Source organism: Eumetopias jubatus, unplaced genomic scaffold (assembly GCF_037043125.1).
Source record: "Eumetopias jubatus isolate StellerSeaLion01/CBP00866 unplaced genomic scaffold, mEumJub1_p1.0 scaffold_9, whole genome shotgun sequence".
Classification (NCBI taxonomy): Eukaryota; Metazoa; Chordata; class Mammalia; order Carnivora; family Otariidae; genus Eumetopias; species Eumetopias jubatus.
Window position 1 is genome coordinate 127,646,945 of NW_028274815.1, and position 12,347 is coordinate 127,659,291.

At 47.1% G+C, this 12,347-nt stretch overlaps 2 protein-coding genes across 13 annotated transcripts in view; one reads left to right on the plus strand and one right to left on the minus strand.

Annotated features, from left to right (window-relative positions):
• NCOA3 (nuclear receptor coactivator 3) overlaps positions 1-7,645 on the plus strand; it is a 140,672-nt gene extending 133,027 nt beyond the window's left edge. For 5 of the 7 annotated variants that reach the window (XM_028121883.2, XM_028121887.2, XM_088026787.1 and 2 more), the window contains 5 exons: positions 586-690; positions 1,963-2,185; positions 3,297-3,471; positions 3,845-3,986; positions 4,258-7,645. In XM_028121883.2, the coding sequence (XP_027977684.1) occupies positions 586-690; positions 1,963-2,185; positions 3,297-3,471; positions 3,845-3,986; positions 4,258-4,269 (657 nt within the window). In that variant the 3' untranslated portion in view covers positions 4,270-7,645. The remainder of the gene's footprint in view (positions 1-585; positions 691-1,962; positions 2,186-3,296; positions 3,472-3,844; positions 3,987-4,257) is intronic. The other 2 variants (XM_028121886.2, XM_028121888.2) reach the window with 1 other exon arrangement.
• The window catches only part of SULF2 (sulfatase 2), a 112,763-nt gene continuing 107,520 nt past the window's right edge, over positions 7,105-12,347 (minus strand). For 5 of the 6 annotated variants that reach the window (XM_028121892.2, XM_028121891.2, XM_028121893.2 and 2 more), the window contains 5 exons: positions 12,173-12,315; positions 10,993-11,116; positions 10,258-10,291; positions 10,002-10,055; positions 7,105-9,114 (listed from right to left, as the gene is read on the minus strand). In XM_028121892.2, coding sequence (XP_027977693.1) covers positions 9,084-9,114; positions 10,002-10,055; positions 10,258-10,291; positions 10,993-11,116; positions 12,173-12,315 — 386 coding nt within the window. In that variant the 3' untranslated portion in view covers positions 7,105-9,083. Of the gene's footprint in view, positions 9,115-9,997; positions 10,056-10,257; positions 10,292-10,992; positions 11,117-12,172; positions 12,316-12,347 lie in introns of those variants that run through there. The other variant, XM_088026788.1, reaches the window with a different exon arrangement.

Genomic DNA, 12,347 nt, shown 5'->3' on the forward strand with positions numbered 1-12,347 from the left:
GTTTTGGGTATGCTGAGTTATTAAATGTGGCAGAACTGAAGCATATAAGCTGATGAGTGAGTGAGTGTCAGGTCCAGTGAGCCAGAGACTCTTCTAGGGTATTAATACTACTAAAAGTCAGTGTAGGTACTCTGCAAAGCTGTGTTAGTACAATCATGGTATCATTTTACTTTTTACTACTTTCCACTAAAAGTTACTTAGGAAAAGCTAACAGAAGAGGTAGTTTATTTAGTGTTGGTCTGAGCAAATTAAAGCTATTTCCCTAATGGCCTAAATAATCCCACAGAAAATATGACTTAATGAATCCTTTGAGTTTCTGTTGAAGATACTCTTTAAGCTGCAGATTTGTATTTTTACTTTTCCTCCTGATGCCAAACAGTAAAGCTTCATATGCTTGCCAAGGACTTTTCAGCCTGAATTTTTTGAAGTGTGGAAGTGTACTGGTTCAGTGTAGATGTGAGTTAACCAGGTTAATGTGTTGGAAGTAGCATCATGATCTTACCGGGTGGTGCTGAGGATTTAGAAAGCTGTTTGGGGCTCAGTGACACACTCCACTTGCATCCTAACCAACCTGTCTCTCCCCAGTTTTTGAATCAGAGCCGTCAGGCACTGGAGATGAAAATGGACAGCCCCACTGCTGGGAGTGCTGCCGTGGTGAGGCCCATGATGCAGCCCCAGGTCACCTCCCAGGTGAGGAAAGTGAGTCTGTCCACAGTCACTGCCATGGGCCCTGCACAGGGCCTGCTCCGTACTTGGCCCTCAGTAAATGTATGTTAAAACACAGCAGTTCCAAGTTTCTTGTGTAAGAAACCATTCCTTGCTCTCATCACACTTCCTCTTCCGTTCTTCTCTCTTGCTGGTGATGAGGAAGAATCAGGAGGGGAGGCTCTTTTATTAAAACCATGGATTCGTGTTTTTTTTAATTAATTCCCTTTGTGATTTGCTGTGTTGTGAAAACAGCTGTTACTTTTTCGGGATTTAAAATAATAAATCTGTAAACTTTTCTTTGTTTCTGGGTTATGAAACTATATGCTCATTGGTAAAATATGAGATTATAAGAAGAAAAAAAAGTAAATAATACATAATCCGACTCTCAAGGACCATCTCTGAGATGACTTGTTTCCCATAGTGGGAAGGATGATGTTCAGGTTCTCTGTACCTCCAGCTCAAGGTGGAGACTGTACTCTAAGGTATTTTCTTAATGTGCACAAGGCAGATGACCACACAAAAGTCCTTTACTGTGGTTGGAAAGACTGTTCATAATGATTGTAAAAACAAACAAAACATCCTACTGTGAAGCGCCCAGTATTTGCTGTCTTAGGCCTGCTTGGAAGTACTTTGATAATCTGACATCTTGAATAAGCTGAGCTAGGATGCCCTCCAGAAAGATAAAAGTTTGCTTTTTGCAGTTGCTTTCTCCTAGCTGATAGGGCCCAAGTCAGCTTTTTGGTTCTGTGTTTTGACTGTGTTACCTCCTGAACTTCCAGACAGCTGCTCCTAATCCTCCATCTCTTGTTTCAAAAGCTTTCAGAGACAATACAGGCCCTTCTGGGGTAGACTCCTGTTTATTGAGTATAACCCCGTTCTTTTGGCGGGTGCTCCCTTGTGCCTCCCCTCCTCCCACACTCTTATTGCTGTCCTTTTCCATCTTGTAGTTTTATTTCATAGTTTCTGAAAAATTTGTCCTCAAATTCTACCCTTAAATGTTCTCTCACTTTGAGGAATGTTTTCAGTGTGAAAGTTTGACAATTCGCCCAAACAGTTTCCAGGGCTCTGTTCTGCACCCCGTCTGCCCCACCTAGCCATGATGCCTTTACCATAAGGAGAATTGTGCATTTTTCCTTTTGTAGGAAGAAAGGCATTGGGTGTTTTTCTCTCCCGCCTAATGTATGGTGGTCCTGTGTGTATGAATTGGCTGGTTCCTGCTACGTGTATGTAACTGCATTCTTCCTTGGATATTAGCAGGGTTTTCTGAACGCCCAGATGGTGGCTCAGCGCAGCAGGGAGCTGCTGAGTCATCACTTCCGACAGCAGCGGGTGGCCGTGATGCAGCCGCAGCCGCCGCAGCCGCCCGCATTCAGCCCGCCCCCGAACGTGACCGCCTCCCCCAGCATGGATGGGGTTCTGGCAGGGCCCGTGATGCCGCAGGCTTCTCCCCAGCAGTTTCCATATCCACCAAATTATGGTAAATTTGATGGTGAAAATGGCTTCCCCAGAGTGACATAGATCTGTTGCATGTTAAACGCCAAATAGTACTTACTCCCTTTTTGTCGTTAACTAGAAAGATGGAATTAATTAAAAATAACAGAACAAGGGATGGTGACCGATGAGACTGACAAGGCACAAGTAGAGCCAGATCAGACGAACCCTAGAGTCTTGAAGAGTTTTGGTGTTGTTCTGAAGGCGGTAGTAAGTCACTGAATGTTCATAGATGCGTTTAGATTTGCACTGGGCCAAGGCCACCTGAGGCCTGTGAGGCACCTGCATCAGAAGGACAGCAAGAAGAGCGGAAGAAGGGAGGACAGAGCGCCCCAAACAAGAGACGATGCTCTTGTAGTCAGAATGGAGAAAAACTGGTTGGTCTAAAAAAATAAAAACAGAAACAAAACCCAGAAATGTTTATTGTAGTGCACAGGTAATTGTAATCCTGGTAGATGTTCTATCAGAGTGGAGCATTTCCCCCCAACAAGTCTTGTTTTTGCAGCCCCCCACATTCTTAATTTGGAAGAAAGACCACCAGGTTCTACCCCTGCCCCCCGCCCCAGTATGTCCCAGTATATACCAGTCTAGTTGAACTCTACAGGTTCCGAATGCTTGGTCATGTGAGTGAGAGGAATGCCATGTGGGCTTTGGGGTCCTTTCCTTGGTGACTTGGGTGTATTCATTACAGTAGTGCAGATTACATCTTCAGGCCAGTCTTGGAGAGATTCCAGGAACATGGTGGGAGTGGGGATAGAGGTATCTTTTGGGGAGATTACATTTTAGGTGCACTTCTGCCAGCTGGGGACAGAGGGACAGAGTGATGTGAGTAGCATGAGGTGGAATCCCTTTTACACAGAGAGCTCCGTGAAGTAACAGCTCTTCAGGTGGTCTAGACGGTCTGCTCTGTGCGGTAAGCCCATTCCTTCAATTGTCTTCTCAGTGAGAAGCAAGAGGAACTGGCAGGCAGCATCTTGTGGCACTTTCTGTCTTCACCTGCCTTTAGAAGAGAACATAAAGTTTCTATAGAAAACAGATACTCTAAGGAAGGCCCCCCTTGAGCGTTGCAATTTCTTTTTCTTCCTTCTTTTTTAAAGGAATGGGACAGCAACCAGATCCGGCCTTTGGTCGCGTGTCTAGTCCTCCCAATGCAATGATACCCTCAAGAATGGGTCCCTCCCAGAATCCCATGATGCAGCACCCTCAGACCACACCCATGTATCAGTCCTCGGAAATAAAGGGCTGGCCGCCAGGAAACCTGGCCAGGAACAGGTGAGGAACAGGGACTTGAAAAGTCATGCATGTTCTAGGGCCCAAAAGTACAGGAAAGTATCCTCTGCAAGTCAAGCCTGAGTGGATGGAGAGATCAAAAGGCCTGGGTTCATATTAGAAAGTGTGTTATTTAGCTCCTCCATTTTGAGACTCCTTCCTGCCCTCCATGTGTCCATGGGCAGCTGTGGAAACACAGAAGGCAGGCAGTCTTCTGTGGGGTTCAGAAGACTGCCTCAGAAGACTGAGGGGGCAGTCTTCTCCCTCGGGTTCTCTGCTGAAGCACAGCGACATTTGACAGAATCATGGTGGTCTCTGTGTGCATGTCCGTTGTGACTAGAGTGACCCGGGTGGTAATCTCACACTTTGTTTACAGCTCCTTTCCCCAGCAGCAGTTCGCCCACCAGGGGAGCCCTGCAGCATACAGTATGGTGCACATGAATGGCAGCAGTGGTCCCATGGGACAGATGAACATGAACTCCATGCCCATGGCTGGCATGCCCATGGGTCCTGATCAGGTATGGGGGTCTATCCCTTCCTGTTCTCTTGAGAGAGCCAAAGCTTCATCTGTAATCTAAAGGTCCTCAGCAGGTTTTTAACTTGGGCGTATAACTCAAAACTAGAGTCATTGAAATACTTGTGGTTTGAAGGCACTGGGCCATTCAGTACCTTTGGTAATGTGGCATCTAAGGGATCTGAATCTGTCAGCCACAGTCCTGTTGCAGGCACTGTGGATTCTTCTGTGTTGTACAGAGCGTGTGTTTTACTCACGTTTCTTCTGGTTAACAGAAATACTGCTGACACCTCTACATCAGGACCTCCAAGGAAATCACTGTACAAATGACCCTGCACTGGGATTATCGGGAGTAAAGAATCATCGTCCTGCACACCCAGCTCTGAGGAAAGAACCAGCTTTGATCTCCGGGAAGGGTATTCTGAGTGATGTCATTTGAGCAGGACTGGGTTTGAAGTGGACATGCGATGTCTACCTGTATTATTCCTCCTCCTGTGTATCATGGAGTTCAAAACATATTTTTGGCATTCTGCCTCTTAGGGATGGGATTCTGGAGGTACGGAGTGTTACTGATCCCTTCTTTCTGCCTGGCTGTCAAGAGTGTTTCAGATAAATGTGGGCGGGCTAGAGAACCTCAGAGAAGCCCAGAGAGGCGAGGAGGTCTGGTTTCTCTAGTGGCAGTACTGACTGGGTGGAGAGCACAGTCGCGGCCTTCACGTGTCCTTGTCACGACCAGATAGTTCTGTGTTCTCACCCGACTCTGTCCTGAGAAGTTGGCCTTTCTGAATTCTTCTAATGATTGTGTTGAGTTGCTCCAGCCCTGTTCTTGACTGTCCTGGACTTTGTGCTGAGTAGGAACTTCCTCTGTCCATAACTGTCATGTAATACTTCACCTCCAGGAGCTGTCCTTGATGTCACATGGCTTTGCAGAAGGGACAGTGAGATGACAGTATTTAGTTGCAGCAGTAGCAATTTTTCACATGCTAACGTGCAGCCGAGTGCACTTTATTTAAAAAGTAATGGATAAATGCAATATTCTTGAGGTCTTGAGGAATGGTGAACCACATTCCCGGTTTTTGTCTGAACTAATCTGTTGGACAAGAGCGATGGTTTTTGTTGTTGAAAGTACTGGTGTCACCCTTTGCCTATATGGTAGAGCAATAATGCTTTTTGAAAATAAACTGCAGAAAACCCAAGGCCAGGTACTGCATTCTGAATCAGAATTTCGCAGTGTTTCTGTGAATAGATTTTCTTTTGTAAATACGACCTTTAAGATATTGTATTATGTAAAATATGTATATACCTTTTTTGCAGGTCACAACAACTCATTTTTACAGAGTTTGTGAAGCTAAATATTTAACATTGTTGACTTCAGTAAGCTCAGTGTGGTGAGGCTACACACAGACATCCCCTGAATTTTGTGGCCTGGGGGAGGGGATGGTGGTCTGAACCCCCCTCCCCCATGCTCCAGTGTTAGATGCCTCCCTCTTTTCAATCTCTTAATCTAAATGCTTTTTAAAAAGATCATTTGTTTAGATGTAGGAGTTTTAAATTTGTCTTTTAAATTCCTCTACCAGAACTAAGCACTTTGTTAATTTTAGGGGAAAGAATAGATACGGGGAAATAAACTTTTAAAAAAAGGTATCAAGAATTTTAAAAGATCAAACAATTTGATTTAAAAAAGAATCTTGGATTTTAAGGGGTCCATAAATTAAACAATAGCAGTTCATGGTATTTTGTTTTTTAATAGAATATGTTGCCTATTCATCCATTGTAGGAGTGCTCTAAGGTTTTGGTTGCTAGGACCCAAATCCCACATTGAGATCTCAGGAGTAGACCACTTGGTTTGTTTTCTAGTGTCTGCTCGGTTGTCACTCGGAGGCGGCACGCTCCTTGTCCCTGAGAACCGGAACCGGCAAGGTGGTGTCTCAGGGAGCTCAGCCTCCAGGGCGGCCAGGTTTGCAGCTTCTGAGCTGTGGTCTGGCTGAGTGAGTGTCTTTGCACACCCTGCCACCGCCCCTTTCTGCTCTTGCCAGGCTTAGACACTTGTTCCAGTCCGTTGGGAATAGAGAAAAAAGCCACTTTTAACTCCTTTTATCTGGTTTATTAGCTTCAAATAAATAGTTGAATGAAATTGGATTTTAAAATGTCTGTGAATTTCAAAGGTCTCTGGCTAGCTTTGGTGTCAATTTCCTAGCAATAACCGAGAGCCAGTTAATTTTTCTTCTATTTCATACATGTTTAGCCAATTTTTCTAGGTGTCTCTGAAGGTAAGATCATTTAATTTCTTTGACATGCATAAGTGAAACCTGTATTTCCAGAACTACCACTGGAATAGATTCGGGTTTGACACCCTCTCCCCCACCTCCTGGTTAAAAATAAATCGAAGATTGTAAATCCATCAACTTCCATCATAGTGGCCTGTACTTTCAGATAACATATCCTCCTGTCTGGAGACAGAGATGTAGCTGAGTAAGAGTCTCGGTCTTTTTAGATATAATTGTGTCACATATATCTGAACCTTTCTTGTTTAAGTCGTGTGTGTGGGGAGAAATAGAATGGTGCTCTTGTCTTTCTTGACTTTTAAAAATTACAAAAAATATAAAGTTTTGTGATTCTTTTCCTCAGTCCCAACTCCAGGCTAACTGGAAGGCAGCACCCCCTTTTTATATGGAAAAAAAAGGAGAAAGTTTAAGTTTTTATATTTTCTACTTGTTCATTTTATTGGTGCAAACTTAAGAATTTGATTTTCTTTTTAATAGATGCCGTCTTTTGAGATAATTTGTTTTTACCTTTATTGCCCTTTTATCTTCTTTAGATACTTCTCTTTGTATGGCCGCTGCCTACCTTTCCTTACCCCCCACCCCCCACTTTTTTAAACCTTGGTATTTGTTTCATCTGCTTTTAGAATGTGCGATATTTCCAGTACCTACTTTTTTGCTGAATCCAAAGATATATAAATATAAATATATATATTTTATAAAGATCAAAATGATATAAAGGAGATACGTTTCTTCTTTAAAAAAAACAAATAGAAATTCATTGTTAATGTTCATATTATGATGCCACTTTTCTAAATCGTGCATCTTGATGGAAAAGGTGTAAATATCAATCACCAGGACTGCTTAGTTAATTGGTATTTAATATCTAGGTGAGTTGGGGGAATGGGGTGGGGGAGTACAGAACATACTTGGCTTGCTGTCCTCGAAAGGACTGCCAGGTGTCCATATGCCTGTCTGGTTCCATGCGTTTTGTTCACGAGTGGGGGCGTCATAGGAGTAAAGCCTGTAGGACAGACGAAACCCCCTGCTTCAGGGCAGCAAACTGCTGTGGAGCTCCAAGGTCAGCTGTTTGTTTAATGAGTGAGGTGGTTTTTTCGTTCCTTCTTTCTCTTTCCAATGTGTGGAATTTCGATGATGGAAATGTCATTCTGAGAGCAATATTTAAAATTCTCAGGAATTGACTTATAGTATTGAGAATGAATTCAGCTTCAATCAAGTTTACATTAAATGTTGCTTTTAAAAATCTAAGTCGTTCTTTACACTGCAAAGAATCCAGACCACATGGGATAACTTACGAGATGGTTGAGTGGTAAGCTCTGACGACTGCTTTGCTGATCATTTTGGATGTCATTGTAAATAAAGGTTTCTATTTAAAATTGAAGCCTAAGAGCTTCTTCTTCTTCTTTTTTTTTTTTAAAATCCCAACTGGATTAAGGTCAAAAGAGAAGGTTAAGGAATCCTGTTTCAAATTATTCTAGCAATCTCTCTAAGGTTAACAGAACTCTTGAAAAGCACAGAGCTGTTCTTCTCAGAGGTGAGCACTTTGGGGTCCTCTTCATCTGTTCGGTGAGAAGCACATCAGGCTGGATGATCGCCGAGGAGGAGGGTCCTCCTGTTTCTTGCTCCTGGCCTCTGACCGCTGTCTTTGCCGGGCTGGACTACTAGCTGGTGCACAGAGAGGGGTTGGCTAATACGGTGAATTGCTTTGCAGTCAATGAACATTTTTTAAAAAGTGAGGTCCTGAAGCGGGTGTAATGTGAGACTTACCTGCGAGGTTCCTGGTGTATGGTAAATTTTCGTCATTAATTTATACCCATCTATTCCCCCTTGGAAAAACCTAAGTGTCTCCTTCCAAAAAGGTGTTGACTGCTTTTTTAAAAAAACCAAGCACACCAAAAAACTCCCAAGAACGGCCTTTTACAAAATGTTAAAGGTTACCTCATACGAACTGCTGGTCGTTGGTTGGGACTTTGAACATTGTATGACAATACTTAGACTACAAAATTTCTTTACAAATACAATTTTGTTAAAACCTGGGACATACATACATCAACTTCGTTTCTTTCCAGTACTTTAAAAAACATCAGTTCTGGGACAGATAACAAAGCAATACTGGCAGAAATGGTATCTGGTCAGGAATAGAAATGTCCACAACTGCAGGGGGTTTTCTTTACACTGGCCACAGACCATTTATTGACACCACCACTCTCGAAAATTGGGTTTTCTTATTAGATTCCCCTGCGAATCCCCACGCTGGTTACATGTAAATAGTCTCCTATGTACAGTGAAGTCCGTTTCTTCAGAGACAGCCTGCATTATGGTGCTCGATGAAAGTCCCCTCTTCTGTGCTGCTGACTCATTGTCGAACTCGGCACCGTTTCCAAACGTCTGCAAGTTGCGTCTGTCCTGCTGCAGCCTTAGGTCCTTCTTTGTGACGAACCAAAAGAACAAGAGGATTTAAAACAGGGTTGTTCTTCCCCTAGGATTTTAAAAAAAGTTCCAGTGACTTAACACTGTTGGGGGAAATTTCCAAAGAAAATCTTTTTCCCTTGGAAGCCTCTCAGAGAGGGTTAGTGGTGACCATTGGATCCGAAAATGCCTTTTGTGCAGCTGGTGAGGTATAATCCAAAGCAAAAACAGGGGCAAAAGTGGACTTCCTGAAGATTCACGGCTCCCGATGGCTGTCTTCCAGAGCGTGCCATGCTGACGGAAGGCAGGTCCTGTGACTCTGGCCCCCCTGGCCAGGAGCACTCAGACCCGCCTGAAATGGGTCGGTTCGGTCAGATGGCGCCTCTGGTCTGGAGGCCCGCTGGCTGCTTCTAACCTTCCCAGCCTTCCCACAGCTGTCCCCTGCAGAGCAAAGGAGACTCCTCTTAGTGTCTGAGGAAGCAGCCCTGACGCGGCTGAGCACGCTTTGCCACAGGGGAGAATTGCCAGAGCCCCGAGCAAGGGCCTGCTCCCACCCGGTCACCCTGACTTCCAGCGGCGGCTTGCATGCTCCGTGGCCGGCGGAGGCTGCACTGGGGACGTGACCCAAGAGATGATGTGCTGTAATTCTGGGAGCGCTAAAGAACTGCTTGGCCAGCCCATTAGTATTGTCCTAAGAAGCCACAGGTGGTTTCTGTGCGGATAAAGAAAGCAGAGCACAGATGGGAGGCTGCACACGGCAGCGCACCGAGGGGGTCCATTGGCCTGCGTGGTAACCTAACGTCAAATGAATGGCCAATGTGAATAAAAAATCCTCACACATATCTGTGTGTTTGGATTTTCATGGTGAACTGGAAGATCCAAGCCGCATCCCACTGGTGCTGTTCCCTTTAGACTTGAGGTGACCCTTTCAGGTTGCCCCAGTCTCAGCCCTTCAGCAGCCTCTTTGGTGCTAGAGGGAGACTTCGGGCCATAGATATTTTGAGGGCCGTTTCATGAGGCCGCCCCTGCTGCTGACACGGACCAGTTAGCCCTTCTGCAGCCACAGCCTTTGAGATGTCTGGCCAAGTGTAACATTTACATGCTTCTCAACCTCTAAGGACTACATTGAGTCTTCCAGGCCCAAGTTATGCTATAGAGAACAAACATGTGAGACAAGGTATTAATCTAAAACACAGACCTTCCTGCTCCCTGCTCGTGACACAGACAGAGACAGGATTATGAAAGAAATGGCATGCACACAAAACGGCTTCGGCAGAACGAAGCAGGGCAAACCAGATCTCTATTTGTAAACTGTTTCCTCAACTCACAGCGATTTGGAAGAAGGTCTCTTCATCTCTGGCCACTTTCGACGCTGAAACTGCCTAAGTTTTCGGGTGTCAAAAAGAGAAGGCATGTTAGCCTCACCCAGAAAGAGTCTCCCCCTTCCCTGGTGGGCGCCCCAGGCCCCTGGCAGACCAGAGAGAGGGCAGGGCCTCAGCCCGACTCGCGCCACCTCAGAGGTTGGACCACAGGATGGGCCAGCCTAGGGGAACGGTCTCGGGCTTTAACAACAAAACCAGATACCTGTATTGCTCATAGCTTCCTCCATCTTTAAGTCCTAAATGAGACAGAAATGAACAAAAGAGAAACTGAGTTTAGGGCAAAAATAGCACAAGCGATGACAACTGCTTTCTATCTGCCTTTTTTTCCCTTTTTTTGTCATTCATGACGTTGATAGTGTCCCCTAGGGCAGATGGAGTGGCTGAATCACGACTGTGAGCATTCCCTGAGACTCTCAGGTAGCCTGGGGATTGCCTGTACTCTGATGTCACCAGATGTAGGACCCCGATGTATCCGTTCAACAGGGTCCTGGGGCGTGGTCATGGTCAGGGAGGCAGATATGGACAGGGACACCTATGCGACAGAGCACAGGAAGCTACGGGCCCCGAGAGTGGGGCAGCGGGGAGATCCTGTGGCTCGGCTCTTGGCAAGCTTCCTAGAGGATCGGCGGCGTGACCGAGCGTGTGGGCTTTGTGATCAGCTGGCCCGGTCACGTGACTCCTCCCAGAGGGTTGTCACGGGGTGATCAAGATACTGACTATAAGACACGTAGCACAGTGACCAGCACAGCGTGATCGAGGAGCATCAGGACTTAGAGCAACACAGCGCTTGGTGCATGTTAGGGAGGGGGTGCTGCACCACTGGTGAGGATTCACCAGCTCCCGGTGATGCCCGGCTCTTCGGACTAGACTGACCTCCTACATTCCTTGCAGCGGTAACCCTGCTCCCCACTGGCCCCACGTCGGAGCGCCTCCTCACCCAGGTCCATGTTTCGAGTCCGGGGGTTGCACTGCTTGTAACCCTTGCAGCTCCTCAGCTCCATGAGCTGCACATGGAGCTGGTTGAGGACGTCCCGGTCCAGTGTGTTCACCGCATTCATCAACTGGTTGGAACAGAGGTTATCAACAAGGTGAGCGCGGGGACCCCCACCAGCTTCCAGCACCGAGGGCACTTCCTCCAGGCGGGTTGGGAGCAGGGGTGCTGGGGGACGGGGGCCTTTACTCTGCAAGAGCTGGAGTTGGGGACAGTCCGGACTGCCTCGTGCCTGTGAGCCCCACCATGCTCTCTCCCCCAGAACAGAAGGACCGCCGCGTGTGGCTGCTCCGGTGGCTCCGTGTGGCCACTCTCCCCTCTAGCTCCAGACTGTCATCCACAGCCCCTCCGTGCTGCCTGACTGCTAAGCTGCCACTTGGGGAAGGGATGGGTCAGGGACCCGGGTCCTTGCCCACTCTGGGAGCTACTGGTGACTAACGTGCATGCTGTGCCACCTGCTCGTGTAAAATACGGGGACGGCCTACCTGGGGAGAAAGACCGGCAGCCTGTATGGTAGTTAAAGATCAAGAGAGTGGGGCTGCTGGCCTTTAAAAAGTCAGGTTTCAGATAAAATGACTAGAGACACTGAAATTGGACAATACCGAGGCCACACTGCTGGGAAGCTCCAGTGTGGAAGAGCTCAGTGGGGACCAGCCGTTCCAGAAGGGACACACCCAGGCCGCTCACCAGAGACCGGTGGCACCCGTCTTACATGTTCTGGGCCACTGGGCACGTGTCTTCTGATGATTAATACTTGGAGACACTCAGGCAAGTGCCCGGCATGTCGTGAGTGCTGGCTGTGGCCCGTTACCTGTGTGGTCCCCATAGGCCCCTGAGTGTGCAGGGTTTGGTCTGACCCTGGGGAACCCCCCAAGCCCTCCAGTTCTAGGAGCCTTCACACTTAGCCCTAAAGCCTGCTTCACCACTGGCAGGTGCCTATAGAGGGAGAAGCCGTTCAAGACCCAGATTCCAGGTGCTGGAGGACGGAGGCACAGAGGGGCCGAGATCGCATCGAGTACCTTCTGAACCCCCGCCTCCTGCCTTAGGGGCTCGGGGACTTGGAAGATGTGCTGCCACTTGCTCAGGGGGTCCCCACCCCCGCTTCTCCAGCCTGTGTTGTGTGTACCTGGTAGGGGTCCGTGTTGAGATCAAAGTACTCCAGGAAGCCCGTGGCAAATTCGCAGAAGAGGAAGTTGTGGGTCTCGTTGATGGTCCTCATGCACCAGTAGGTGTTGTTGTTGGCGCTGGTGCAGGCGCAGAATGGCCCCACTGCCAAGGGAAGCGGGGGGGCGCGCCGGTGA